At 37.8% G+C, this 27,771-nt stretch overlaps 1 protein-coding gene across 6 annotated transcripts in view; it reads right to left on the bottom strand.

Moving 5' to 3' along the window:
- The window catches only part of LOC102485941 (immunoglobulin-binding protein 1), a 30,662-nt gene extending 3,811 nt beyond the window's left edge, over window positions 1-26,851 (bottom strand). For 2 of the 6 annotated variants that reach the window (XR_001370723.1, XR_001370726.1), the window contains exons 1-4: window positions 25,971-26,851; window positions 25,092-25,157; window positions 24,245-24,288; window positions 12,377-12,602 (exon numbers count right to left, since the gene is read on the bottom strand). Coding sequence is in view for 1 of the 6 variants with exons in the window: in XM_014589670.1 (XP_014445156.1) it covers window positions 25,722-26,711 (990 nt within the window). In the remaining 5 variants the exon portion in view is untranslated. Of the gene's footprint in view, window positions 1-2,824; window positions 2,910-12,376; window positions 12,603-13,170; window positions 13,251-16,514; window positions 16,784-24,244; window positions 24,289-25,091; window positions 25,158-25,600 lie in introns of those variants that run through there. The other 4 variants (XR_001370724.1, XR_001370730.2, XR_333333.1 and 1 more) reach the window with 4 other exon arrangements.
- Window positions 26,852-27,771: the final 920 nt, after the last annotated feature.

Genomic DNA, 27,771 nt, shown 5'->3' with positions numbered 1-27,771 from the left:
CATTAGAAAAAAGGCATCATAACAACATAGCTAAAATAATTTTCATGATTTTTAGATTGTAATTTGAGGTACTGGTGTAAATGTAAATTATGCACACACATATTTGCAATTTTAACATATATGTATATAACATACATGTGAGTATTATATCTATATATGATTAGGTCTTTAAAAAATTCATGAGAAATATATATATAAATTATGCTTATGCATGGATTTCAAAGCTTTTTGTACCTTAATACATTCATAATTTAATTCCATTTTTCCACCTTTTTAAAAATTCTCTAATTTTTTTCTACCTTCTGTTTGCATTCATACATCCAATTCCAATGAAAAATACAGATTTACAGAGTAATAGTTATATATTTATATATGATGCAAAATATAATCATCTATAGACAGTTATATATTTGCATGTATAGATATGCAAATGGGTTTGTGTGTATGTAGATAAATACATTTATTTCCTGACTGTGTCTGCTAAGAAAGTTTATAAGCAGTGCTATCTCAGCACCCAGATCTTGGCTTCTAAATATCATTCCTAACTAAAGTTCCTTAAAAAAAGAGCTGACTCAAGGGCTACAGCAAGAGTGAAATGAATGTTAGGACATTTTATTGTACTGAAAGTAAAGAAGTATTAACAACACGATGAGGACTTGCCAAAAGGACACAAAGACAGCTTGAAAGGGATTTGCCTGGCTAATTTGAGATAGTTTAAATATCAAAATGAAGATAATAATAAAGTGTAACGTATTTAATATCACAGGAATCTATAAGTTTATACTGAAGTAAATAAATACATAGATAAACTAACAGAAACTCTTCTTTACAGTCAAAAGTCAACTAATAAATGTAAAAGAAATGTTAAAATTAGAATACCATAATTTATATTCATTATTTTAATAATTCATTCACATAAGAATCATAAATGAATGCTAAACCCAAAAGTAAATGTTTGGCAAGGAACAGGATAATTACATCATTCTAAAGTATTATCCTGCAAGATATTATAATTATGAAAAGAAAATAGTACCTACTGTGATGGTCACTCTTCTGAATGAATTCCCACCCAAAATTTGGTTCATATGGCAAGACTGATGACACCAACACACACTGAGTTGGTACTAAAAACTGCATTAATCTTATTAGAAGATTTGATTTGTAAAATCAGGAAAGAGTGATGGTTAATGTTGGGTATCAACTTCACTAGACTGAAGGATGCCTAGAAAGTTGGTGAAACATTGTTTCTAGGTAACTGTGAGAGTTTTGCCAGACAAGATGGGCCTGTGAACTAGTGGGCTGAGAGGAGATACACATTCATTGGGGCAAGCCCTATCCAATCAGCTGGGAGCATGGAAGAGACAGAGAAAGTGAGGTGATGTTTTCTCTCCCCCTCCTCCTCCACCAGACCTTCATTCAAGAGCACGCTATGTATTCCACGCCTATACATTGCCTTCTTCACCCTGCTTCTCTATTCAGCTCTTTGCTGTTTTGTTCCCTCTGATTCCTCTATCCAGCCAGACATATTCCAAAATCTGTAACTTTCAGACTCTGGACTTTTACCTATGTCCTCCCAGGGGTTTCTTTATGCCTCATATTGAAACTGAACCAACTTTCTTGCTTCAGAGTCTTTCAGCTATTTCTCTAGCTTGCAGACAGCCTATTATGGGACTTCCTCCACATGCAATCATATAAGATAATTCTTATTAATTAATCTGTTCTTTAAAATGTATATTTATCCCATTGATTCTGTTTTTCTGAAGAACAGTGACCAATACAGAAGGCTCCCCAACTCTGGTCCAAAAGTGGCTTGAGAGTTCAAGGAAAATAGGCCCAGGCAAAAGGTTTTTATTGCAGTTAGGAGGTGGGCTTAAGCTGAGGGTTCCTACTAAGGTTTATGTGGTTTAAACCTCCTGCATCAAAACATGCCATCAGTCTGTTACAATTCATCCCTGATATTTGGTTGATGACTAAAATGTAGCATGTTTCCTGTCATTTATCGTGAATAATGTAAAGTAAGCCATTATGGCACCATAGGAGCCCAAGGCTCATGACAAAGGTGAAAGTTCCATCGAATGCCTTATTTAAGAATCCACTGCTGCATGTTCTGAGAAGTGAAATGAGTCCATAGTGTCCTGACCTGGGGGGACAGTCGAACAGGTTTCCTGAGGGAAGGAGTGAGAGCCGGGACAAGCAGCGTAGTGTTACAGCACGGAGATGACAGTGTCTTCAGGCTTGTCCATTTATTGTGGGCAGCATGGTACAGCATGGAGATGATGCATCGCATCGTCTATTGTGAGCAGCACGGAGATGACACAGTGCCACAGCCCCTCAGGTTCGTCTGGAGACAACACGGTGTCACAGCTCTTCAGGGTCATCCGAAGACACCACGGTATCACAACTCTTCAGGGTCGTCTGGAGATGATGGTGTTACAACTTTTCAGGGTCTTCAGGGTCGTCTCCCTGGTCGTCCGTGTCATCTTCCTGGTCATCTGTGTCGTCTTCCTGGTCGTCTGAAGATTGTGGGCCAGGGGTCATGGTTATATACATGCTGGTGGGCAGTGATTGGTTGAATGAAGGATTGTAAAAGGTGGGTTATGATTGGTTGCTTCTGTGGACCAATCATGAGGTGCCGGATTATGCAAATCTGAGGGATTCTAAGCTCACCAATTTGCTATGGGAAGTGGCCAATCAGAGTATGGTTTCGAAGGTCAGGTTTTTTGAAGGGAACCAATTGTGGCCTTTATGGGAAGTAGCCAATCAGAGTATGGTTCTGAAGGTGAGGTTTTTGAAGGGGAGCCAATCATGACCTTTGGCATTGTGTAATTGTTTGCTTTCTGAGAAACCGGGGATATTCGCTGGTGCGCAGCCTCCCACACCATAGGTCATCTACAGTGATGCTTGGAACCCTGAAAAGGATAGGAGGTGTTTGGTGAGGTATTGTCTTATGGATTTATTATGTACACGGACATATATTATTATATTTTCACAGCCATTTTGTATCCTCAAAGCAAGAGATTCCTAGAATTCTTTATCCCAGAGGCATCCATTATATAATTTCTTAACAGTGGCCACAAAGTATGTAAAAAATGCATAGATATAACTGATTATTGGCCAGAGTACCCACTCCTAAAATGACTATTTGAAGTTTGGCTAATTGTGCTGACCTTTGTGTCCCACACTTTATCAGGTTGTCCTAGTTAAGGCATGAAAAGCAGTCACATCTCACTGAATCCTGTGGCATGAGATGGTGGCTACACCACCTGTGAGTTGCACAAATTCTCACTGCTGTTTACTCATTTATGCCAATGTCCCCCTCTCCCCAAGAAAACAGAGTTCTGGGAAAAGGGTAATCTTCTCGAGAAGCATGAAATCTGAAAGAGCACAAAGGGCAGAAGAGGCTACTCTCTTCTACAGCTGGAATACACCAAGGCCCGATTTAGCTCATCCTGTAATAAGAAACCCTCAATAGCAATGGTGAGTTTGTGAGTTACTGATTACATGATCTGAGAAATAAAGGACAGCTTGAAAACAGAAGGTCACAAGTTCAAAACCTAGAAGAGTCTCCATTTCAGAGGAAAGCCAAGTACAGGGTCAGCAATGCCTCTCTAACAGCATATGGAATGGGACTATGGAAGGCAGTTTTTCCACACTAGAATTCCTTAGGAACTTATGCCATCAGGGTGATCCAAATACTCCAGGATGAGTATACTGGGTACTAACAGGAATGTCTGATGTATTTTAAGTTTGACAAATTCTAGAGCCTTTTTGTCAAAGGGAATCCCAACCAAGGTGGGGCAATTTGCATGTAACAATATTAAGTGGACTTAAGCAAAATTTGTAAATATGCAATTTGTTGTCTCCAGGACCCCAAAAGACCTAAAAGACATTGGGGATGTTTTAATGTTGTATTGTGGAGGGGGTCAACAGTTATTCTTTTTTTTTTTTTTTAACAGTTATTTCTTGACAGTATAGGTAAGGGGTGGAGCATGGTAGAGAGATCTGCCCTACTCTTACAAAGACCTCAATTATATAAGAAATAAACCATTTTATCCCTCTTGATTTGTGTGTAGTACCATCTGGCATGATGTGCAAACAGATTTGGGTTGGGATTCTGGCCTGTCTCTGCTTTTGGGACAGGACACTTACAGTAAAGACACTAAGCAGACACCACCTAACCAAATGACAAATATAACATCATCTGCAGTGGGGCAAATCATCATATACTTCCTGACATGATGCACAGGGAGGGACATGACATCATTTTTGTGGTTTCCTGCCCAAAATATATAACCTCTATATAATTTTAAGAAAATAGCAGACAAATTCAAAGCGAGGAATATTCTGCAAAACAATAAGCATCAGTTCTTCTAAATGTCTTCTTTTAAAAAAGATAAAGAAAATATTCCAGATTAAAGAAGATTAAAGACATAACTAAATGCAACCCATACTCCTGAACTGTATCATGGACTAGAGGAAAATTATTTTGGTTTATTTGTTTGACGGAAAAACATTATTGGTACACTTGGTAACATTTTAATGGAATCTGTGTATTAGTAATATTGTACCAAATTCTTGATTTAGATGGCTTCATTATGGTTATGTATAAAAGTGCCCTTGTCTTTTAAAGAATACACACTGAGGGGGCAGCAGGTGGTATGGTGGTTACGGTGCTAGACTCTCACATGGCCGGACGCAGTCTGAGTCCTGGACCTGGTGGCTTGAAAAATCACTCGAGGTGTGTGTGTGTATGCCCAAAATCCTAAGAAGAGAATGGATTACAGCCTGATCATTTTCACTGGGGCGGAGGGGGGGGTGACCCCTCACCTTCCCTCTCACTGTCTCTCTCTCTGTCTCTCTAGTGAACACACACACCCTACTGTCAAAAACCTTAAACAAAAAAAAGTACACATTGAAATAATTTAAACTCATCAGATTTTATAATTAAGCTGTCAACTAGAAGCTCATGACAGGTGAGGATTTCAGCCCAGCCACAATGGCACAGGCAGTAGAGTACTGCTGAAGGTCACATGGCCACCCATGAATTCAGATCCTGAATCTACCTGAAACATGCCAAGTACATGCATGCCCCAAAACCTGACTGACTGGAGGGCTGAAAGAAAAGATTATGGTATGAGGAGATACTGAGGAGGATGCCTATCTCTCTGTTCAACATGGTTTTTCACAAGCTATTTTTTTGTTTTGAAAGAAATAAAATTAATGAACTTGAAAAAGTGAGAGAGGAAATACCTTAAACACTACCACAAAAAAATTAATCGCAAAATTAAAAAAAAATTAAATATGACTTTCTAACTCAAGAATCACTCATCAAAAGATGTTATTTTAAAAGTGAATAGCCGGGGGACCAGCAGGTGGCATGGTGATTAAGGCGCTGGTCACTCCCACATGGCTGACCAGGGTTCAAGTCCTGAATCTGGTGGCTTGCTTTCTCACTTCCTCTCTCTCTCACTCTCGACCTCTATCTCTCTCTGGTCAAATTAAAAAAAAAAATGAGTGAATAAATAAAAATAATAATTTAAAAAAAAAAGAAAGTGAATAGCTGGGACTACCAATTAGTGTAATGGCTATGTCGCTGGACTCCCATGTAGTCGACCGCAGTTCGAGTCCCGGACCCGGTGGCTTAAACACACGCCAGACGAGTGTGCATGCGTGCGAAAGATCCTGAGAGGAGAATGGAGGAGAAGGGGTTGTGGCGTGGCCATCCCCCCTGGGGGGGGTGATTTCTCACTTTCTGTCTCTCTGTCTCTCTCTGTCTTTCTGACGAGCACATGCATGCTATAGCAAAAACCTTTCAAAAAAAAAAAAAAGTGAAAAGTGAATAGCCAATCTGTTGACAAGGAAAATACATATATTTAACATAAAACTTATATCTAGAATATATAATGAATTCCTACAAATCAATAACAAAAAAGACAGCCTAATCTTCAAAATTTATGATGAATTGAATGGCTACTTTACAAAATAGAATATGCAAATAACCAGAGCACAATTGTCATCAAAAATGCAAATTAAAATGACAATTAGTTAGCACTACATATACAGGAGAAAGGCTATCTACCAAAAACTAACAATACAAGGCGTTAGTAAGGATGTAAAGCTTTGGAGCTTGCATATATTGCCAGCAGAAGGATAAACATGTTCACTTGCTTGGAAAACATTTTTGTATTATCTACTGAAGCTACAAATACACACCTCCCCTGTGACCTAGCAATTCTACTTTTAGTTATATACCCAAGATGAATGAGTATATGCATACACCCAAGGACACTTCTTACAGTAGCTTTATTCATATTATTTAAAAACCACAAACAACTCAAGTGTCCATCAGCATAAAGTACAATAAATAAATTAGGGTGTAATCATTTTAAAAATGAACAAAATGATAATAATAAGACAAGCAACAGACACACAGAAGCACAGATTAAAGAGTAAAAGACAAAGACATCACCTTGAGTGAAAGGAGCTAGACACACGGGGGTGCACCCAAGCACTGTGCAATTCCCGCTATAGGAAGCTCAAGAATAAGCAAAGGTAAGGTACATTGATAGAGGTCAGAATAGTTGTTATCTCTGGGGGAAAACCTGGCATGCAAGAGGCTTGAGGGAACCTTCTGAAGTGATTAAAATATTTAGGTCTTGAACTGGATGGTGGTTGCGAGGTATTTACATTGATAAGAATTCATCAAGCTGTACACTGAAAGTAAGTGCACAAACCCCAATATATGTGTACCTATATATAATATAACATCCATAATATACAAAATATAATATATATAGGGCCATCAGGTGCATAGTGGTTAAGATGCTGGACTCTCACATAGTTGATTGCATTTCTAGTCCTGGACCCAGTAGCTTGAAAATCACACTGGTGCCTGTGCATATGTGCCCAAAATCCCGAGAAGAGGATGGAAAAGAAGAGAATACAGTATGGTCAACCCCCCTGGAGGGTGATTTCTCACTTTCCCTCTCACTGACTGTTTCTCTCTGGCCAGTGCATGCATCCTTTAGTTAAACACCTTGCTGGGGGAGGATATAAAAATCTGCATTTATATGTGCCATGTCTGATAACAAAGAAAATAAAATTGGTTAGTTTATTGCAAATCCCAGAAGAAGAATGTGTCTATTTAAAAATGTAGTTGAAACAAAGCTGAATTGAGCCCCACTGAAGTGCATCCCGGACTTCTATAACAGTTGTTAACAGATGGAAAATCCCAGGCACCTTTATATGAAAAAAAAAAACTCCTTCCTGCAAATATCTCTAGTTAACTACCCCAAACAGGGTATATACCGAGAAGCTCCAGTTACAGTTAAGCGAGAAGTAAACTTGCTACTCTGGCCCTAGCATCCTGAAGACTCAGGATGGCCCAGTACAGCTAATAGGGATTGTATCTAGCTCTCCTCTAGGATGAAAGTTTACCTAGCCAGAGCCTTGAAATGCTGACCAGCACCTGCTAGTCCCTTTATCTACTTCCTGAATGTTAATGTATACCTAAAGCCATACTTAAAATTGGCATGAGTCCTTAAAACAGCTTTCCCCCTCCCTCAGACATCTAGGAAGCCCTGTTGCCCCTGCAGCTGCTGTGATTGCACAGTGGGTTGGACTTCCTTGGACAATAACTTTGACCCGAGGAAAAAAAAACCCATACCCTTAGCCACCATATACTATAACATTGTTAGAACATAGTTTTTTAATATAGATCCTTCAGGCAGGTCATTTACCTAAGGTCCACCCTATTCAGACACAGATTCTTCATATTTCATATCACAGAGTTCGTTGACAACCTAGCATTCCTTACATCAGTGTCCACTAAATAATCATACTCAAAAGATCAAACATGCTTAGAATGCTGCCCACTACCTCTCAGAAGTCCTGGCATCAATTATCTTACAAGGCCAGATGTTTAACTGTGGAAATGTCAGAAACATTGTTAGAATAAAAGGAATTCTGTAGAAGATGATAGCCTCATGCCACTAGAGACCTATTAACAGATGACCTGTAGCCTTGGGAATTTTAGAATATATTTCTAAAATAGCAACAAATAGCTTCTTATGCTTGATATCAATATTCTCTGTTTACTCTGTTATTATGATATGTGTGTGTGTGTGTGTGTGTGTGTGTGTGTGTGTGTGTGTTTGCTAGGGGAGAGGTAAGAGAAAGGAAGAGAGAGCACTACCTTGGACCCAACTACATGTTAATGAGAAGAACTGCTGATGAGTGAATAGTCATTGGAAATTGACTTGATGTGAACAGGAAGGCATAGCAGTGTATGACAGAGTAGGTGGTAGTAAAGGATAACTCCACATGACTTTTCAAATCCCAACTTCTACTTTTAGATTGTATATTTTAGCTTGCCAAATCTTCTCTGGAATGAATTAATCATATGAGTAATACTACAACTGAAGTCTTCTTGCATAGGCACAACAGCCCAGTGCCCTCGAAATCTTATCAGGTCATTAACTGGCATCCAAAAGTAAATCCTATTGTTTTTAGTCTGTCAAGTGAGTACTTTCTATCTCTACTATCCTGCTTCCGTTTTGAACCTCGTATCTCTTACCTGGAATATTTAAAATGTAGCCCATGCCCAGTCTTTTCCTCCCTATTCATATTCAGTGCTGTAATCATGCTGAACTATTTAAAACTAAACTTTGACCATGTTATTCTACTAATACACCCTCTGACATTCTCCCATTGTTTATAGGCAAATGTCCAAGTTCTCTAGCTATGAAAGGTCCTCTGTCATTTTAGCATTTCCCAAGCATATGCCCATAATGGAAACGTTTCTACATGTAAAATTTTCAGTATGTTAGGCCCGTAGATCAGAACTTGATATTAAGCACGTAAGTATTTCATAATGTTTGTTGAATGAATGAATGATCAAGTAAGCATATGGATGTCATTGATGCAGCTGAATATTCTAGATATGTTTTGACACATTCTTACTTTGCACCAGGGAGTTCATAGTGCAAAGAACTCCCTCTGACTAGATTGTGCTCACTGTATTCAGTATTCACATAGCTGGGAACAAAAGACAATTCTGCTGAAATTTAAGTTTCCATACAGATGTTCATTCTAGAGAAACTTTAATAATAGAAAAACCTTGAGGCTAAATCTGTTGCTTAAGTTTCTCTTTGTTCATATCTACATCTGGACAGAGATAAATATGCCTTTTTCCCATATAAACATAACTCCCAGGGAGCAAATGTCCACCTCAATTAATTTCAAGTCATAGCTATAGAGAGACTACACGGTGTTCATTACCATGGCTTCCATCTCTCCCTTACTCCCAATACATCTTACAGACAGTAAGATTTATTTTCCCATAACACCAATCTCCCTGCCTCCTCTTACTTTAATATTCTCCCTTTCAGTGAACATGTTAGCATTCTGATAGGAGCATGCTAGTACTTAACCGGAACCTTTAATTTTTAGCCTACATAAGGAATGAACTATAGTGAAATGGGAGAAATCAAGAAAAACTGCTGTAAGAAATTATTGGAGACATAATTGTTAAAAAATTTAAAAATTACCTCATATTACCTTGATCTTCATTAGTTATTCTTAGAGCATTTAGCTATTTATGCACTGCAAGTCTCTGAAAATTATAGATGCGGCATGCCCTTGTTTAACAATAGGAATGATATTAACTCTGGTGCCCCTACACAATTGATTCTTCTTCACTAAAATTTGGGGCTGGTAATAAAAATCCTATGTTCTGGCTATTCTGATTCTCTCTGGATGTTGGCATTTGTTTTGAAACCTATCTTTCTGAATGCATTCAGAACTTCTATATTTATGTAGAACAGGATGTGAGAGAAGTAATAAAGCCAAGATCAATTGCCTAGTAATAGCCATGATTCCATAGACATTAAAGGGTATTTGTAATTTAGGCTCCATAATATGGCCTAATGCCCTATCTTGTGTAGCTATTGATTTTTCAATAGTAGGACAGCCCCAACAAACCTTTCAGAGCTAAATTCTCCCTGCTACCTACAACAAAGAACAAAACAGGTCTCTTTTATAGGAGCCTAGCCCAGATAAATGCCTTCTATTCTGCAAGGACTCTCTACTTTTTAATTCACTTGCCTATCTCCCTTTCTCCATTCCTCCAAAAGTAAAAAATAACTTTAAAAAGAAATGCTGGGGCCAGTGGGTGGTATAGTGGTTAAGGCACTGGACTCTCACATGGCTGAAAACAGTTCAAGTCCTGGACCTGGTGGCTTGAAAATCATGCCAGGCATGTATATATGTGTCCAAAATCCCAGGAGGAGAATGGAGAAGAAAGGATTGTGGAGTAGCCATCTTCCTCGGGAGATGATTTCTCACTTTCTCTCTCAGTGTCTCTCTCTATCTCTCTCCTCTTTGCATGTACCCTTTGGAAAAAATCTTTAAAAAAAGAAATGCTAAGATAAGATCTTTTATTATTTAACAGCTATCAGTAAGAAAGCCCCAAGAAGGAATAGCTCCCTACCATAGACTGTTCTAATTAGAAACTATGTCCTGAAATGATCCATTACCTAAAAACAGACATACAGACCAATGAAACCAAGTAGAGAACCCAGAAATGAATCCATGCAACTTGTCAGTTGTTCTTCCAAGAGCACCTAATGGAGAAAGGATGGTTTCTTCAGTATTACCAATGAGTTTAAGAAAAACTGGATAGCCATATGCAGAAGGAAGAAATTGGGCCCCCATCTAACTTCATATCCAAAAATCAACTCAAGACAGACATCTACACAAATTTAGAGAAAGATTTTTCATAGGTGAAAAATTAATGTTACTTTCTATTCACTATAGACTGGAGGAAATTTGAGAGCATTGCTATACTGCATTTCCTTCGTAAAGGAGGAGGCAATAAAATCAATGATGTGAGAATTGTGAGTAAATATCAAATGATAACTATAATGAGAAGGATGTCTCTCCCAGAACTAGAACAATCTATAACTGCCAACCAATAAGTAAGTAAGTAAATAGTTAAATACATAAAACAGCATGTGGCATAGTGGCAAGTAGCTGGATTTCACATGTCTAACCACAATTCCCTCCTCTGGAAGCTTAAAAAAAAATAGCTAGGCACATATACATCAATGCACAAAATTCCAATAGGATTGGAAATGGAAGAATAGGAATTGCAGCAGGATCACATCCTGTTAATAGATGCTTTCTTCCTCTTTTTCTTTCCATCTTTCTAATTCTCTCATAAGCACATATACCCTTTGAAATGAATAAATAATGTAAAAAAAAAAAGAAAGAAAAAAGAAAAAAATTCCATACCTAAGACCTTTCTGGAATGACCAAGCAATTGCCAGGGCCTTGGAGCATGAAGACAAACTGACTTTACTACAGGTTACATGTTGCCAACAGGCCACCTTTCAGATGCATACACAACTCCTCCATTACTGCTCCCAGGAGTTCTAGAGGCATACCTCTTTTCTGGCATTTCAGGAGTCCAGGTCACCCTGGCATGCTTTGCTCTATTTTCCCATAGCACATAACTCAAGCTTTTTGTTTTCTACTTTAGGTCATTTAGATAAATAAAATCAACTCATATATTTGTAATGTTGGGTTTTCCACAGTTGTTCTGATAAAAAGTAAGCTACCACACAAAAAGTGCAACAGGAAGTGTGGATGGTAACCCATTTGATTAGAAGGTGTGAGAAATTGACACAGTGGTTTCCCATTAGGAACTGACTTCTATGGATGACAGATTATTTTTTCAAATGACTACTAAGTTACTTAGACTTAATGAACAGAACTGGTAAATTTATTTTTGGTTTTGTTTTGTTTTCTTTTTGTATTTGGTTTGGTCTCAGGGGCCACCATTAAAAAAAAAAAAAGTCACTAAGACACAAGAAAGCTTTGAAACTTGTGCTTTCTGGGTAGGTAATTCCCACTAGATCTTACAGAATATTAAACAGAGGTACCCAAGAATTGAATGTTAGATAAAAGTTTTTTGGTTTTGTTTTTTGTTTTTGTTTTTGTTTTGTTTTGTTTTTAATACCATTCATCAAAGACAGTCTCAGGCAAAATCATCTTTTTGTTTGTTTTCCTGAGAGGTACATGGCGGTGAAAACTACAGTACCTACTAGAACAGTTCGGTGCCACTGCCTTGATTCATGCTATTAACCAGATTGCTTCCCCAGTAAATGTCAGCACAGTAAAAAGGATAAGTAATTTTTCAGTGCTATCACAAAAAATAGTTCTGGCCTTATAAGACCATAGCAAAGGGCATCTTAGGCATCAGTTTCCCATACTTGGTCAACCACTGGGTTAAAAGAAAGATTAAATATAATCAGTGCGATGATACTATAATGTAAATTGCAGGCAAATTCTACTCATTGCTTTGGCTCTCTCTTACCTTATTGCATGAATCTCTGACTTAGAAATCGCTGGCCCACTCCTGGGTTTATGTAGTTGTCCTTTGTTCTTAACTCTTCAGAGAACAAATCGTCTCCTTTTGAACTCTCGCCCAGGCTTCTCTCGCAAGCTACTGACAGTGGCGGTGCCTTTCTTCATGTTTGTCATTCTCAGATGCCTGTCAGTCCACTGAATGAGGCAGCAATCTTGGTGTCAAGTAACAGAATCTGATATTGGTCACAAGCAAAAAGAGATTCATTGGAAAGGAACCAGGTAGCTCACAAAACCAACTAGAAGGCTGGCATCACAGGCTCAGGAAGGAGCCAAGGGAAGAAAAGAAAAGCCAAGATCAAGGCCCCGAGAAAGGCATTCATAGCAATGTTGAGAATGGCAGTCCGACTCAGAACACTCACCACCTTCGCACTGCATTCTCACCTCTAAGGCAAATCACCTTTTTCAGACCTTACACCTCTGAGTAATTCTTGCAAGTTTCAGTTTCCTAAAAGGAACAAGTGATTGGCTGTAGTATAGTGGTAGATGCAGGCTCTGTCAGGAGGTAGGCAAAGAACTGTCCCTCTTTCGATTTCTGATTCTCATCTATTTAGATCATTGAGAAACAGTGTTTAATGCTGAGCAGTTAAATTGACACGTCAGTACTGTTTACCCCTTTAGTGAAGGACATTTAAGAACACATTTCTGTCTAATGTATAATAATTTACATATTTAAAAATGCTTAATCTAGGGACCAGACAGTGGAACAGTGGTACAATGCAACACTCTACAAGGCAATCTCACCTGGAAAGGCTGCCAGTTCAAGTCCAGAGACCTTCCCGAGAATGCCAAGCACACGTGAGCCCATAATCCAGAGCTGGCTGAAGGCTCAGGGCAGATTGTGATGTCAGGGCCCTCTCAGGGGTTCTCTCTCTCTCTCTCTCTCTCTCTCTCTGGAGTCATGGGAGACATAGATAAACTTTTTAAAAAATGCTTGATCTCTGAGAAAAGTTCTCCCTAAGGAGAAAGATTTCAAAAACATTGGTTATTCCATCTAGACAAGTTCCATATATCCTGGCAATAGCTACTTCTCCTGTTAGTAGTTCTTTATGATTTTACCACAGTCATATATAACTACCGCCCTCATACCACTTGCCAAATAGTTGGGCGAGCTGAAGGGAAAGAAAAAGATATTGATCAAATTATATAGCTATAGGAAGGAAATATGGATAAATTCTAAAGTATTATTTAGGCAGCTGATCATTGTATTATAGTTGATATTTCTTATTTTACTTTTCATACACTTATCCTTTATGTTCTTCCAGTTCAGCTGGTTCTTCAGTTCATCAGAGACCTTAGTTAAGTGACTCAAATCGTTACTCCTGATGTATCTGAGTACTTGACGTCCTGACAGTTAGGACTAAAGCTGTTTACCATTAATTTTTAACATCAGTAGTACTAGGAGGTGTTCTGTGTTCCACGGAATTCTCTGTGTGCCATTCATTCTTTTTATTACCCTCTATTTGGTAGCGAAAACCCTATTTTCCCTGAAGAGCTGGACTCAATCACCCTAGCCAATACCACAATCCCTGTTTTAGCTTGTTTTTAGTGGTAAGAGAAGCCTTACATGATCAGGCAGAAAACAAGTAATGCAGTAAAATAAAACTGTTATTGGGTTCCCTGAGGAGCGCATTCTTCTTTTGGTACTAAAATCTATAAACCAATAGGGGCAATGTAGCAAGGACGGGAAGCCAAAAGAATGCAAGCGGTTAATTAGATGAGATAATGACAGGAACTATTCTCAAATCCACCTCTTATTTACCTACCCCATAATTTATAGCTACAGGAGGTACCTAACTGGTCTGCAAGAACTCCTAGGGCCTCAGGATTGGTTGCAACTAATGAACCAGCTTTATGAAGATATGCCAGCATTTATGAGGCAAAGTTGTGAGCACATAAACAGCCTCCATCCTTGCCACTATAACCACTTAGTTGAACCCACTGGGAAACCATATGGGTGGCTAGAGAATGGGGCTGACCTACATCCATTATATCCAATAGTGAATTTCTCTTCTAGAGCTGTTTTGTGTTGGTTTGTTCGATCACCATTCATGGGGACATAAACACTCTTACATTTTTTTTTAACACTCTACATTTTTATGCCTACTCTGGGAGATTTATTCATGTATCTTCTGATGAGATGATTAGCCACTGCCAATGCACTCCTGTACCTTCTTACTTCAAGCCTTCTCCTCACTGAGAAAATGAATATGAGATACACAACCAGTTTTCTACTCAGTGATCCTCTCAACTCTTTCCTAATATTTTCCCTGAGCAGAACTGGAAAATTTCAGCCATTCACTTCTGATTATGCCAGACTTTTATGTATAGCCAAGGATAAACCAGACTTGATCTACTTTCATCTAGAATTATTTACAGTGAACTTGCTAGGTGGCCATAGATACAAGTCAAAGGGAGACACACTGCCAGTAAGGATAGGAGAGATACTGGGAATGTGAAGGAACTCACACAATTTACTCATAAAATCAGCACCTGGGGAATCAGCAGTTAGCGTAATGGCTATGTCGCTGGACTCCCACGTAGTCGACTGCGGTTCGTGTCCCGGACCCAGTGGCTTAAAACTCACGCCGGGCGCGTGTGCGTGCGTGCCCAAGATCCCGAGAGGAGAATGGAGGAGAAGGGACTGCGGCGTGACCATCCCCTCTGGGGGGTGATTTCTCGCTTTCTGTCTCTATGTCTCTCTCTGTCTGTCTGGCGAGCGCACGCGCCCTACAGTGAAAATCTCTCCAAAAAAAAAAAAAAAAAATCAGCACCTGCATGATCCCAATTGTGTAAACTCACTTCCAATCAAAATTGACATGCTGTAGGGACTCCCACTGCTATTCCAAGGTAAATCAGATAACACCCAAGTGGTGATAACAAGCCTAGTTATTATAGTTTCCTAGTAACCCATAACAAAGTATCTATTCAAGAGGTTGTCAAATGTCTTCTGTAAATAGTCACATAGTTAATATTTTAGGTTTTATGGGCTTAGAGAGGGTGGCTCAACTCGGCTCTGCTATGGTAGTATAAAGGCACCTATAGACAATAGGTAACTTAATAAGAATGGCTATGTTCTAATGCAACTTTATAGACTCCAGAATTTGAATTGCATATCATGTTAACATGTTATGACACATTATGCTTATTAAAATTATTTTAAAATGTAAAAAATATTTTTTCTGTGCTCATAAGCAAAGATTGGTATGGGGCCACAGTTTGCCCAAACCTGCCCTGGGCTCTAATAAGACCCAATGAGAAGCCAAGAAATACTTTGAAAAGAACAGTTGCTTTCCAAAGAGGTTATAAATTTGTTTCAAAACCCTAAGAGATTTTGCTGTGATTCAACCTTCAAAGGTTTACCACAAGCTACCTACAGCTTCCTACTCTGCTATCAGTATGTTGAGCAATATTAGATATTCAGGTCCATAAGAGCAAAAAGTAGATGAGATGCTTCACTACAGCTGGGACCTGCTGGAGAGTCATTACCAGCTTTGAGCTCCTCTTAAAAGCTGGCAGTCTTTAAGGACTCCCAGTAAATTGGTAGAAAAATCATATCTGACTTTTTTATGCCTAGTGTTCAAAGGTCAAGAGACCTCACAGGTGCTATCCTCTTTTGTAATGTTAACAGACACCATTTTCAACTCCAAAAAGTACCAAAGGAAAAAAAAAAAAAAAGAAGAAGAAAAAGAAAACTCTTCTAATATTTTGGCCATGTCTTACATCCTATTAACTCTATTAATTTTATCAGTAAAATCTGGCATCTGGAAAAGTAAGTGAAATTTATGTAGTACATTTCTGAAGTCTTGAATGCACAGTGATACATATATTTTTATTTTAAAAAGTATCTTGCCAAGTTTCTCTTCCTCTGCTTCAGTCTCCCATCTAGGAGGCCCCTGGCTGTCTTTTAGACAGATTCTTGCTGTGTTGCCCAGGTAAGCCTCAAACTCATGCATCTCCTGCCTCAGCCTCTCCCAGTCATTTGGATAACAGGTGTGAGTCTCTGCACCTGGTCTTTAGGTTGAACTAGGAATTGAACTGGGCCTCCTAGGTGGTCCCAGCCTACAGAGCACAGGGTCTTAGCAGCCTATACCCACGACAGTTGCGCCGGCTTGATAATTTTTTACATATGTACACATCCATGTAAAGGCCATATAGACAAGAAATAAATAACATTTTATCTCCCAGAAGGTGCCACTAATTTAATTTCATCAACAGAAAATGGTTTTGCCTGTACTTGAGTTTCTTTGAAATGGAATCGTATTTGGCATCTTTCACTTGACAATAGACTGTGAGATTGTCTATGTTGCTGATGTAGCAATAACTTACTCTTTTCTTTGCTGAAAACCATTTCATTCTGTGAAGAGAAAATGTTCTAGAAGTTAATGAAATTTGATAAAGAAAAGATATTCTGGTGACAAAAATTTAAATGATTCCAAGAGATGGGGGAAATGACAAAAATTTAGTAGCAGACTTCTCTTTCTAAACACTACATATGGTAAAGAATGTATACAGAACATTTTAAGAAAGAAAGTTTGTACACTAAGAATTCTATGGTCCAAAAAGCAACAAAATGAAAGGCCACAGATATGGAAATGTTTGGTAATTTTACTTTTAAGAATCAACTCACAAATTACTAAGTGAAATTAGGAAGTGAAAGTAAAATTCATAAACTGTTGAATAAAAAATAAGTTAAAAATAAAAATATTATGATTAAAACATAAGAAACAAAAAAGAACGGCAGAACATGAAAATTATTTAACACTTAATTATGAACAGCTGCTGGAAAAATGGCTTAAAAGTATGTGTATATGATGTTAGTATTAATGATCTGGGTCTAAAATCCCAGATTATAACAACAAAATTCTGGATAAGAGTAGAGTAGTTTTAGAGATGAAGAACAAAAGAGGGTGAAAGCAAAAGTTAATTCCTTAACTAACATAACAGAACCAAATGATGCTATTTCAAACTGGATATAGGTAATTAGATTACAGTAAACTTAATTAAAATGTTGTTAAACAAAAGTTAACCAGTAATAGGGTTTAAAATAGGATTTGATGAGCTTTATAAACCGGTACTTATAGGACTACTTTATTTGCCTCAGTCTTTGCGGAGTGTAACTCTTCTGATGAGAGATTGTTGTTTCATCATGGAAATATCCACTCATGTCCTGTTTTAGGGGCTACCAAATCACAGTCCACAGGCAGCCTATCATGTTTTGGAAATAAAGATTTATTAGAACACACACACACACACACACACACACTTCCCATTTTAATTACTGAAGTTTTTAATAGTAAAATTTTAATAATAAAACATTCAAAAAAAAAGAAAATCCTGTCTTTGTGACTTCATGAATAAACTTGGAAAAGTGTGCTTAAAGAAATAAGCCAGAAAAAAAAAAAAAAAGAAAAGAAATAAGCCAGACACAGGAGGACAAATACTGTATGATATCACCTATATGCAGAATATAAAAAATTTGAATGCATAGAAACAGAGAATAGAAGGATGACTACTAGGAGTTGGGGGCTGGGAGAAATGGGAAGATGTTAGTCAAAGGATACAAATATTCAGTACAAAAGGAATAGCTTCTGGACACCTAATGTACAGTAAGGGGACTATAGTAATAATGTATTGTATACTTGAAATTTGCTGAGGGTATATATTCAGTATTATTCACACACAGACATACACAAAGTGTGTTATAAAATGATGCTTATGTTAACATTTTTCCAGTTTTTCACTTGTCTTATTCACTTGTCATTATCGTGTCTTTTGTTACACAAAAACTTTTAAAAATAATTTTAAAAACACCATCTCATCATGTTGGAGATCTTCCTGTCTTAACCTCTCAGCTGTGATTACAGGATTACAGACAGGTAGCATCACGCCTGGCCTTTTTTAGACAGTCTGCCTATGTTACCCCAGCCAGCCCTGAGTTCTCAATCATCCTGTTTCAGCCTCCCCAAATAGCTGGGATTATAGGTGCCCTATCACACCTGACCTTGAGGTTGGACTGGGAATTGAACCTGGGCTTCCCATGGAGTCCCAGCCTACCAAGCACAATGTATTGCCATTACTGGGCCTATTTTTTTTTTTTAATAACATGATGTTAATATATTCCCTTTGACATTCTGGACTCACATTCTGCATAAGAAAGGTCTTTTTCATCTCCCACAAAGTTATAGAAATGATATACTATATTTTCTTTTTACACTTCTAAGGCATCTATTTGTTTATTTTTACATATAGCTCTTTGATCTTTCTAGCATATGATATTATTTAGTATGTGGTATGAGGTAAGGATATATCTTTTTTGATTTTTGAAATGATAGCAAATATCCAGAAGTAATTTACTAAATAAGTCAGGCTTTTCCTACAGATTTGAAATGCTAACTTTATCTTATTCAATACATACTTCATTATACACACACACACCCATACAAATATATATTGCTTTCTTCATACAGTTCCATACTGTTTTTTTAAATAATTATTTTGTTTTTTTATTTATTCATTCATTTATTTCATTTTTTTATTTTGACCAGAGAGGGACAGAGCAAGAGAGGAGAGAGTGGGAACATGAGAGAGAGAGCAAGCCTCCAGGTCCAGGACTTGAACAGGGTTGGCCATGTAGGAGTCCAGCGTCCTTAACCACCACGCCACCTGCCGGCCTCTAGTTCCATACTGTTTTAAGTAACCTAACTTTTAGTAAAAGTATTTGTAAAAGAAATTCTTTTTTGTTTTAAAATTTCCTCTACATTTATGATACATTAATTTGACAGATAATCTTTAAAGCTGATTTTTTAAACTTTATTCAAAATCCATTTTACTTTGAGATAAGTTTTAAAAATAATTTTCAAGATGAAAGCCTCATTTAATATTTCAAGTTTTCTTATCTAAGAACAGTGTGTTCCTTTTATTTATTGTGCTTTGATCTTCTAAAGTGATGTTTTATGAGTAATTTATAATCCTTTATTTCATATTAGGATTATTCCTACATAGCTATAGCTCTTGCTATTATTATGTCTATAATCACCTTTTATTTATATATTTTAATTATATGTTACTGTGCTAAAAGGATACAATAAATTTGTGCATAATTATTTGTACAGTGCTAAATTAACAAACTACATTATTAGTTCTAATAGTTGAATTTGATTCTTTTGGATTTTGTGGGTAGAAAAGAGTTCATAAATCTTTTCCATCACTAATACTTTTTATTTTCTTATCTGTACTTTTCAAAATTGCTTAGAGGGCACATGCACTCACCAGAGAGAAAGACAGACAGCTGTAAAGAGAGAGAGAAAACATCCTTCCAATGCGATGTGTTCACACTGCAATCCTTTTTCCTCCATTTCTTCATCTGATCAGGATTCAGGGCATGCATACATATGCATCCCCCATGTTTTACAAGCTGCCAGGGAGAGACTAGAATCATGGTTTATCATGTGGGGTCCTACTCACCATGCTTAGCACTTACCCATTAAGCTGTGGGATACTCTTACCTGTATTTCAATTAGGCTATTCAGTGCAATACTGAATACAAGGTGGTAAAAAGGGCAGGAAAATTTTATTACGATGGATTCCTGTAATGTTCTTTATCAAATGATGTAATTTTTCTTATTCTGTATTTTTATTATAAATTAGTGTTGAATATTAACTAATGACTTCTTTCATAAATCACGATTATCATATTTTTCCTTTCACATTATGAAGTACAGAATTGCATTGACAATTGGCCTAATTCCTATCATTCTGAACAAATTCTGCTTCATCAATGCACATCAAATGCTATTTTTAGCAATATCTTAGACATTTGACATCTATATATTTAATAAAATTTGCTTATTAATAGTTTTATTTGCATGTTTGGAATAATGATTTTGTGAGGTTCACGGAATGAATGAAAAAGGTCCATTAGAAATTAAATTCATGTATTCTCTACTGATGAACAATTTAATTAACCTCAGAATAAAATTTGATAGTGAAATAATTTAGGGCCTATTTTTCCTTTTTTGTGTGTCATCTGTGACTTTCTGTTGTCTTTACATTTTTCACTTTTTAAGTAGTTACTGTTTTTTTAAATAAAAAATTATATATTTTTCATATCAATCTTACATTGCATAATTTTCAAAATTATTCACATGCATGTTACAGCATGTTTTGTCACAAATTTTAAAAATAAATACAACTGTTCTTGTGATAACAATCACTATTTCACACCACCAATTTTATTGGTTGTTCTTCCTTTTTTCCCTTTCATTGTACTTGCCAAAGAATGTTTATGTTATGACTTTGCCAATAACCAAACTTTGGTTTTTATTTATAGGTCTTTCTTTCTATCCTTGGTTTTTATTTATGGATCTATCTATCTTTCAAATGGAACAATTCCAAGAGTGTAAAAGTTATTCTTACATTGAAGAATATAAAGTAAAAATTTCATTCTATGTTTTCCAAACCTCCTACTATTTCCAGTAGAAATTATAATTACTTAGCTTGTGTTCTCACTCCAGAATTTCCTCTTTTTAAAGTTATTTAATTTTATTTATTACTGTTATTTTTAAATTTGCTATAGGGCACATGTGCAAGAGAGAGAGAGAAAGAAAGGTGAGAAAGCACACCACTAGATCCAGGACTTGAACTGTGGTTGGCCATGTTGGCGTCCAGCACCCCAACCATCCCACCACCTGCCATCCCCCTTATTCCAGAATTTTCTAAACATTTAATTGCATTTCTAAAATTTTAATGGATGTGTACAATATCTTTTGTATTTACTAAATAGTTTTTTAACACATTATCTCTGATTTGGCTGTGGCAACATAACAGGGACTGCTAATGTGTACTATATAGAAAACTGCATCAATAGATCAAAGATAAGAGGAAAAAAAAACATGAAATGCCCATGTGACATTCAAGAAAAAAGAAAACACTGAAGATCAAAAAAAAAAAAAAATGGAATTTAGAGCCAGACTATTACATTTGCTGTATGATACTAAAATGTACAAGAGTTGAAAATATTTGGGTGGCCACCTCCCTAGTCCCCAAAATATATGACTACAGGAAAATAGATAATATAAGATCAGCTCTGTGCCAAGCACTCAGATAGAACTGAGGGGGCTTGATAAACACCATGGGAAGACTATCATTATTTAGAAGGGTCTAGAACAAAAATATCAAAACTAAGAAATAAAAACAACCCAAGTCAGTAATAAGAGTAAACCTTCAAAAACAAAATGAGTGAACAAACAATCTACAAAGAAAATGATAGGAGTTAAAGTGTCAAGTTACAGGGCTATCTAGAAAGTGGTTGAAACAATTTATATTAAGACTTATAAATTAAGGGTATATGTTACCATTTCTAGGCTACTACCCTTCCACAACTATAAAAGAATGAATACTAAAATTCTAGTGGAGAAGAAATAAGTTATGTAAAAATACTATTAGTCCAGGGAACCAGCAGGTGGCATGGTGGTTAAGGCACTGGACTCCCACATGACTGACCAAGGTTTGAATCCTGGACCTGGTAGCTTGCTTATTCTCCCTCTCTCTGATCAACTTTGATAGTGAAATAATTTAGGGCCTATTTTTCCTTTTTTGTGTGTCATCTGTGACTTTCTGTTGTCTTTACATTTTTCACTTTTTAAGTAGTTACTGTTTTTTTAAATAAAAAATTATATATTTTTCATATCAATCTTACATTGCATAATTTTCAAAATTATTCACATGCATGTTACAGCATGTTTTGTCACAAATTTTAAAAATAAATACAACTGTTCTTGTGATAACAATCACTATTTCACACCACCAATTTTATTGGTTGTTCTTCCTTTTTTCCCTTTCATTGTACTTGCCAAAGAATGTTTATGTTATGACTTTGCCAATAACCAAACTTTGGTTTTTATTTATAGGTCTTTCTTTCTATCCTTGGTTTTTATTTATGGATCTATCTATCTTTCAAATGGAACAATTCCAAGAGTGTAAAAGTTATTCTTACATTGAAGAATATAAAGTAAAAATTTCATTCTATGTTTTCCAAACCTCCTACTATTTCCAGTAGAAATTATAATTACTTAGCTTGTGTTCTCACTCCAGAATTTCCTCTTTTTAAAGTTATTTAATTTTATTTATTACTGTTATTTTTAAATTTGCTATAGGGCACATGTGCAAGAGAGAGAGAGAAAGAAAGGTGAGAAAGCACACCACTAGATCCAGGACTTGAACTGTGGTTGGCCATGTTGGCGTCCAGCACCCCAACCATCCCACCACCTGCCATCCCCCTTATTCCAGAATTTTCTAAACATTTAATTGCATTTCTAAAATTTTAATGGATGTGTACAATATCTTTTGTATTTACTAAATAGTTTTTTAACACATTATCTCTGATTTGGCTGTGGCAACATAACAGGGACTGCTAATGTGTACTATATAGAAAACTGCATCAATAGATCAAAGATAAGAGGAAAAAAAAACATGAAATGCCCATGTGACATTCAAGAAAAAAGAAAACACTGAAGATCAAAAAAAAAAAAAAAATGGAATTTAGAGCCAGACTATTACATTTGCTGTATGATACTAAAATGTACAAGAGTTGAAAATATTTGGGTGGCCACCTCCCTAGTCCCCAAAATATATGACTACAGGAAAATAGATAATATAAGATCAGCTCTGTGCCAAGCACTCAGATAGAACTGAGGGGGCTTGATAAACACCATGGGAAGACTATCATTATTTAGAAGGGTCTAGAACAAAAATATCAAAACTAAGAAATAAAAACAACCCAAGTCAGTAATAAGAGTAAACCTTCAAAAACAAAATGAGTGAACAAACAATCTACAAAGAAAATGATAGGAGTTAAAGTGTCAAGTTACAGGGCTATCTAGAAAGTGGTTGAAACAATTTATATTAAGACTTATAAATTAAGGGTATATGTTACCATTTCTAGGCTACTACCCTTCCACAACTATAAAAGAATGAATACTAAAATTCTAGTGGAGAAGAAATAAGTTATGTAAAAATACTATTAGTCCAGGGAACCAGCAGGTGGCATGGTGGTTAAGGCACTGGACTCCCACATGACTGACCAAGGTTTGAATCCTGGACCTGGTAGCTTGCTTATTCTCCCTCTCTCTGATCAACTGAAAAATAATAAATAAAATTAGTGTGAGGAAAGACATTAAGGAGAAAAATAGACAGGTAAGACATTTATGGGACACCGAAATGGATTATTATCTATTGATGATAACATGTATAGTATCCTTAATTGGACTGGTGTGAAAGGTATTTATGTTAGAAAATTCACTTTACAAGCTAAGTGATGTATAGTAATTGAATGTATAAAAGAAATTAAAATGTTATAAATAATAAACTCAATTAATAATTCTTAAAAAAACCTATTAGTCCAAATAAATGGGGAAAAAGTATAAATGAAGTAGAATATACATGAGTCTAACTATATCTATCTGAAACAATATTAAAATAATACATATTCATGAAAAATTCATTAATCACATTAGATGTAACTGGACAAAATATTCTAAGTAAAAATTACAATTCTCACTATATAAAGCATTAAGATCATTCCATCTTTTTCCAGATATTTACCATTTTTGTTGTATACCAATTGCATCTATTTGGGTTATGACTCATAACCCATTAGAGTTACTATGTATGAGTCACTCATATGCATATATGTAAAAGTCTTCTTTCTGTTACTTCAATGACACTTACTAGGCAGTAGAACTAAATCCACTCATATATATAGACATGTATTTTAATACTGAGGCCTGGAAAGAGTATTCATTTTCTCTATTTTTACCTTCCTTAACTGTCCTGGAAACAACATGCCAGAATGGAGCAGTACTGTGTAAAGAAGGAAAGAAAAATCTACACAGTCATTGCAATCAGCAACAATCACTTTAGTAATCTTACCAAACTTAGCAGTACTATATTAGTAATAATTTGTGATCCATTTCTTTATAACTCACTGATAATATGGATATGGATTCTTACCTATTGAAATAAAACTCAAATATACATAAGAGCAATGGTGATTTCATTCACTTATTTGCATTTGTTGTTCATGCAAACACTTTATAATGAAAGTTCTACTTTCATAACTTTCATAATTTTGAATTCAAATTTCACTCTTCTAGGGAACCAGCAGTTAGAGTAATGGCTATGTCACTGGACTCCTACACCACGGTTCGCGTTCTGGACCCGGTGGCTTAAAACTCACGCCGGGCGCGTGTGCGTGCGTGCCCAAAATCCCGAGAGGAGAATGGAGAAGGGATTGCGGCGTGACCATCCCCCCTGGGGGGTGATTTCTCGCTTTCTGTCTCTATGTCTCTCTCTGTCTGTCTGGCGAACGCACGCGCCCTATAGCGAAAAATCTCTCCAAAAAAAAAAAAATCACTCTTCTATTAAATTCTACAACAAATATTTATTGAGTGCTTACTTTGCCAGACTTTTTCCTAAGACTAGAGAATGTATCTAGTCCCGTTAAAGAAAATACTTACACATAGCCTAATAGTTCACATTCTTCTCATTTTTCATTATTTTTTATGGTCAAGTGAAAATTAAGCCAGTTATCACTAAGCGGACCCATTTTCACCATCCACTTTTGAAAACTGTGGATGTTGTTTTAATTAATTTGATTCCCTTACCTTTTTCTCAGGTATCTGCTGCTTGATTGGTCTCTTGCTATTAACATGATTCTCTTTTCTCTATGCCTGAAGCACAGCACAAATTAGAAACAGCGTCACAAAAATCATTCAGAAGACTACACCCAAACAGTACCTGAGGCCCTCACCAAGACAAATATACCTGAAAACACTGTGCTAGAGGATAAAACTCCTATAAGAGAATGAATTGTACAAAGATCAAAGATCTATGTAATAATAATGTATAGCCCTGTAACTAAAATGAACACATACCAGAAAAAAAAAAAAAAAAAGAAAAATGCAAGAGTGATTTTGTTATTCCCTAGGTCCATGCTTTCAAAGCTTGAAAAGGAAAACCGAACTTGCAAAGTTCCCACTATGGCAGGAGAACCCATTACCGTTGTTTGTTTACTGCAGAGATTTTCTTACTTCCTGAAGACAATTCATACAGCCACTGATTACGCAAAGCCACTGCTCACTGGGCCTTGCTTACCATTTAGGAACCCAGAATAACCACGGTAAGGATGAGAAAGCGGCCGGCCGCGCGTGCGCGTGGAGGGCACAATACACACGCGACCGTCTGACACTTTATTGAACACCAGGCCTTCGCTGTACAGGGCCGAGGTGAGGGGCTCAGCCCATGTGGTGCCGGGTGCCATAGCGAGTGTCCTTCCAGTCGTCCCATTCCCACACTTGGCCGACCGCCTTCTCGTCCTCCTCGGGCGCGGGTGTCCCCGGGGCCGTCGCGGGGTCCGGCAGCGCCCCATACTTCCGCTGCTGGTCATACCAGTCGCTCACCGTCATGGTGGCCTGGCTGGGGTAGCCGGCTCCCAACACGGCGGCGCCCTGGGCCCTGCTCCGAGCGAGGACGAAGGGCCTGACCTGAGGCCTCTCCGGAGGAGGCAAGTGCGACCTCGACGTCTCTCCGCAGGCGTCCCTGGCCCTCAGGATCCGCGTCTCCTGGTCGATGGCCTCGATCTCCTCGAGGCTGATGCCCACCCACCTGCGCAGGTGGAGGAGGTAGTACTCGCGGACGCTCTCATCGTCGGCCAGCCCGCCGTCCACGGCCCCCTGCAGCGCCTCCAGCCTGCGCTCCAGCTCCTTCCGCTGCCGGCGGCGCCCCACCGTGGCCCGCCGCCGCGCTGCCATGGCAACCAGGCCCGCCGGCCCCGAGCTGGCAGCGCGGCCTTCCTCCTCCGCGCCCTCGTCGGCCTGCGGCAGCTCCAACTCCGCCACGCGGTAGTACTGGCAGCGGGCGAGGTAGTCCAGGAAGAGCTCCCGAGCCAGCTGCAGCTGCTGCAGACGCCTGCCCGCCCAGACCTGCTTCAGGACCAGGGCTCCTCGCAGCGCCGGCACCAGCAGGTACTTGAGGTCGGCCGAAGCCATCTCCTCCAGGTCTTCGCTTAGGCTGAACGTGTCGAGCTGCCCCAACATCTCGGCCGCCTGCTCCAGGGACTCCAGCGCCCTGGCCTCCTTAGCCTGGACTGTCCGGGAGCCAGTGGGCTCACAGGTGGCGTCCACTTCGTCCAGGAGCTGCTTGCCCTCTTCGAACAGCTCGGGGAGCCAGGGCAGCTGGAACTGGTCTGCAGCCGCTGCCATCTTGGAAGAGGGCAGCTGGCTCATCTCATTATTTCATAAGCACGTGAAAGAGTGGCCATCAGACCTGTGGTTTGACACTCAGAGAAGTATCTGGTGTGCTCAAAATCCCCCTCCAAATAAAGCAAGAATCCCAGGAAGTCTGCCCTATCTTCTGATTCCAGTGACAGTTCTATTTTTATTTCACCATAGTTACCTTCACTGCGTTCGGTCCTTCCTTGAATTTCACCAGTTTTTTGGGGAGGATGGTGCTGGTGTTGACGCTTTTAAATGAATGTTGAGCTGGTTTTGACATTACAGTAATAGGCAATCCAGAAGGAATGTTGACGTTTTCTCCTTGAGCTACCATACCACTTTAAAGCTATTTTCACTACTAAGTAGGCCGAGTACGAACAAGGTAGAATAAAGCAAACAAACAAAAATGTAGGTCTTATTTAGAAAGGCAAAGGAGGGGAGAAAAAGCAAAATAAATAAAATTTGAACTTGATGCTCAGGGATTTAAAGAAACAGCCTATAACACCTTAAAACAGATTTTGGTTGTGTAAACAAATCCCCAATCAATATGGCCTTGGTCTACATGACTAATATAATAGAACGAAGAAAGCCAGAGAAAATATATGGCCCATGTTCTTTCATGTAAATAATAGCCTCAAAATTCTTCTGTTCAAATAGAATATAGCGTTTCATATGCATTCCAAAAAGGCTCATCCAGATAATTAAAGGAAGACCACTGTGAGTCATGGATTACTTTATTTCCAAGGTCCTTTGGGAATACTACCCAGGAGTAAACCATAAAATTCACAGTCTCTATTTTTTAATTGACAAGTACAAATTATATATACTTACAGTGTATGTTTTGATTTATGTTTACATTTTGGAATGGCTAACTCAGACTAGTTAACATACGCGTTACATCCTTTTTGTGTGTGTGGTGCAAACAGGTAAAATCTACTGTCTTACAGTTTTCAACTACAAAATATGGTGTTATTATGTCTAAACTATGTAAAATGATCTCTTGAGCTTATTCTTCCTGTCTAGTTGAAATTGTTTCCTTTGACTAGTTCCCTTATTCCTCAGACTCTGGTAA

The sequence above is a fragment of the Tupaia chinensis genome, unplaced genomic scaffold, assembly GCF_000334495.1.
Source record: "Tupaia chinensis unplaced genomic scaffold, TupChi_1.0 Scaffold000045_1, whole genome shotgun sequence".
NCBI classification, from domain to species: domain Eukaryota; kingdom Metazoa; phylum Chordata; class Mammalia; order Scandentia; family Tupaiidae; genus Tupaia; species Tupaia belangeri.
The sequence above is the reverse complement of the archived record's forward strand: the minus strand, read 5'-3'. Positions and strand labels throughout refer to the sequence as shown.